At 33.4% G+C, this 3,064-nt stretch overlaps 1 protein-coding gene across 1 annotated transcript; it reads left to right on the forward strand.

Moving 5' to 3' along the window:
• Positions 1-58: 58 nt before the first annotated feature.
• Positions 59-2,759, forward strand: LOC112906207 (calcium-activated potassium channel slowpoke-like). The gene is made up of 4 exons (XM_025980005.1): positions 59-492; positions 1,386-1,610; positions 1,669-1,942; positions 2,398-2,759. Exons 1-4 carry the CDS (start codon positions 307-309, stop codon positions 2,757-2,759), a joined length of 1,047 nt encoding a protein of 348 aa, XP_025835790.1. The 5' UTR covers positions 59-306.
• The last annotated feature ends 305 nt before the right edge of the window (positions 2,760-3,064 follow it).

Here is a 3,064-nt window from a genome sequence, read left to right on the forward strand (position 1 = left end):
TGTTACAAGGTGTTTGCGTTATACATATACTTTAAAAAATTCAAAAACTAAATAAATACTTCAGTCAGTTCAATCAGATTTTAGAAGTGTAATGCTACTACAGTTAGTTTAGAAAAGCTCTTGCCTACACAAGCTAGAGAATTTAACTATTTATCTTTCTGATCGATAAATAAAATCGATCAGATTTTTTATGCTGAATCAAATGCATATAGATATCTATTCTGCTGTTGCAAACTAACAAAAAAAAAAACGTATCCAACGAAGAAGTGCCAGGCTGATCAAGGTTTGATATTCATATTGATAACAATGTATTGTAGGCCAACTAGTAGAAGTAGCGGCGGTAATAACCAAAACAGCAATGGCGTTGCCCTACCGGTTGGTTTGGCCGACGATCAAGCAAAAGATTTCGATTTTGAAAAGACAGAAATGAAATACGACAGTACGGGTATGTTTCATTGGAGTCCTGCTAAAAATTTAGAAGATTGTCTATTGGTAAGTCAATTAATAATAATAGGTAATAATGGCATACAGTAGATATCGTTTATAACGAGATAGCGGCTATTGCGACCAAATTTCAAGATCCCCGACACAAATTATATTAATTTAAATGCTAAAGTTGTTTGCTACATTTGTATGTTGGGAATGAATTCTTGTTGTTTTTTTTTTAAAGAACTAGATTTGAGTATTATATCATGGCGTTTAGATATTGAGACTGTGATTATAACCACAGATGAGATTTATTTGAAATACATGCATTTATCTTGCATTTGCAACCCTATTTTGGCATCAGTGTCTTTTTTCCAATTAAAACAGGTGACAAAGGTAAATAAGGAAGCATATAGAAGAATTATTTGCTGCTGAACTTAAGAAATTATAACGTAAAAGTAGAAAAACTATTTTGCACATCTCTAGTTATAACGACCAAATTTCACTGAGCCCTTTGGTGTCTTTATGAACGATATCCACTCTTCATTGCTTCATATTGACAAATTGGGTATTTTTCTTCAATTTCTGACGGTATCATCATCAAAATATTTCGAAAATATTGTAAAAATATGGTATTTAAACAAAAGACAATGTTATTTTATAAGGACATCCTTAAAAGTTTATTTTTCCCGTTGCAAATATGATGCAGTTGTTTAATATTTCTAAACAGTTTTTAAAAATAATCAAATGGAACTTGAAAGAAATATAACAAAAATATATGTGGGACCTTTTTCAATTTTGACCTTCTTTGGTTCACGTGATGGATTTCTTGTAACAATTTTTTCAATCTTTCTCTCTAATGCATCTACTTTTTTTATACTCTTCCCCCTCTTCTGCCTATTATTTTAAAAAGGACATATTTAATTAATTTTCTATTTGGCTGTTTTTCTTCTTAACAGGACAGAAATCAGGCAGCAATGACGGTCCTGAACGGCCACGTGGTGGTTTGTTTATTTGCCGATCCAGATTCCCCTTTAATAGGTTTAAGAAATCTTGTAATGCCGTTAAGGGCTAGCAATTTCCATTACCATGAACTCAAACATGTTGTTATCGTTGGTTCAGTAGAGTACATTCGTCGCGAGTGGAAGATGCTTCAGAATCTACCAAAAATTTCTGTTCTAAACGTATGTACATGAGGTCAAAATCAAAATACTGTTTCTGAAAACGTTATCACTTTTAAAGGGTTCGCCGTTGAGCAGGGCCGATCTCAGAGCTGTGAATGTAAACTTATGTGATATGTGTTGCATCCTTTCGGCAAAGGTACCAAGCAACGACGATCCTACTTTAGCTGATAAGGAGGCCATTTTGGCCTCTTTGAATATTAAGGCTATGACATTTGATGATACCATAGGAGTCTTAAGTCAAGTCAGTGACGATGGTAATGGTCAGGCTGGTAGTCCCATCGTCCTTCAAAGGAGAGGATCGGTTTATGGAGCTAATGTACCAATGATAACAGGTAAGTNAATATGCATATGAGATAAAGTAAAATACATTTAATGATCAGATAAATTGTTTAAAACATATGTGGGACGAAAAATGTCACCATACTTAATTTTTTTCCAAGTCGGTCTCAGTAGGATAATTCATTCATATTTTCAGGATAAATAAATAGGTTCCAACAAAATGCAAGTTTCAGACCATTAATCATAAGTTAATCAAACTTTGATAACAAATTGTGAAAATATACATTTTTTGTTTAGACTGGTACCAACATTTATTCTATAAATATGAGTGAAGATCAATTTCCTATGGTTATTGCCATAAAATACACTTATAGCAGTATGGCATTTTAAAGTAAATCTGTTAAAATAATTTTCAAAGAAACGATTTCTGCGCGATGTATACCTTCACTTAAAAGAAACAAAAAAAAAAAGAGTGCCTATAGCAAAGTTTTCATATTTGCACCTGTAGATGAATTTGTTAATAAACTTAATTTCAGCACTCCCGAAAGTTTATCGAATAGAGACAGATGTCGCGTTGGTCAGATTTCGTTGTATGATGGACCACTTGCTCAATTCGGTGAGGGTGGAAAGTATGGGGACCTTTTCGTAGCCGCCTTGAAGCAATATGGTATGCTTTGCATTGGCCTTTACAGGTTTCGCGACACTAGCAATTCATGCGACGCTAGTAGCAAAAGATACGTCATTACCAATCCTCCAGACGATTTTCAATTGCTGCCATCGGACCAAGTAAGAATTTTATTTCTTTTTGTTAGTTATATTGTTGGCCATTCTATCAAAAATTTTATTATGGGGGCTTTAAAGAACAAGTAGTAGTACCATTTTATTGTTTTGGATAAATTTTTAGATACACTTAATCACTACATAGTATAAAATAAAGTCGCTTTCCCGCTGTCTGTCCCTATGTATGCTTAAATCTTTCAAAGTAAGCAACGGATTTTGATGCGTTTTTTTTTAAAGATAGAGTGATTCAAGAGGAAGGTTTATATGTATAATACAAGCATAATATAGTAGGGAAACACCGATAATTTTAGAGGTTTCTAATGTGATGTCGTAAATAAACACATTTTTTGCGCTTACATTGCAAACGCTGGCTGAACCCTACGAGACAGATCAAA

The sequence above is a fragment of the Agrilus planipennis genome, unplaced genomic scaffold (assembly GCF_000699045.2).
Source record: "Agrilus planipennis isolate EAB-ADULT unplaced genomic scaffold, Apla_2.0 scaffold2487, whole genome shotgun sequence".
In the NCBI taxonomy this organism is placed as follows: Eukaryota; Metazoa; Arthropoda; class Insecta; order Coleoptera; family Buprestidae; genus Agrilus; species Agrilus planipennis.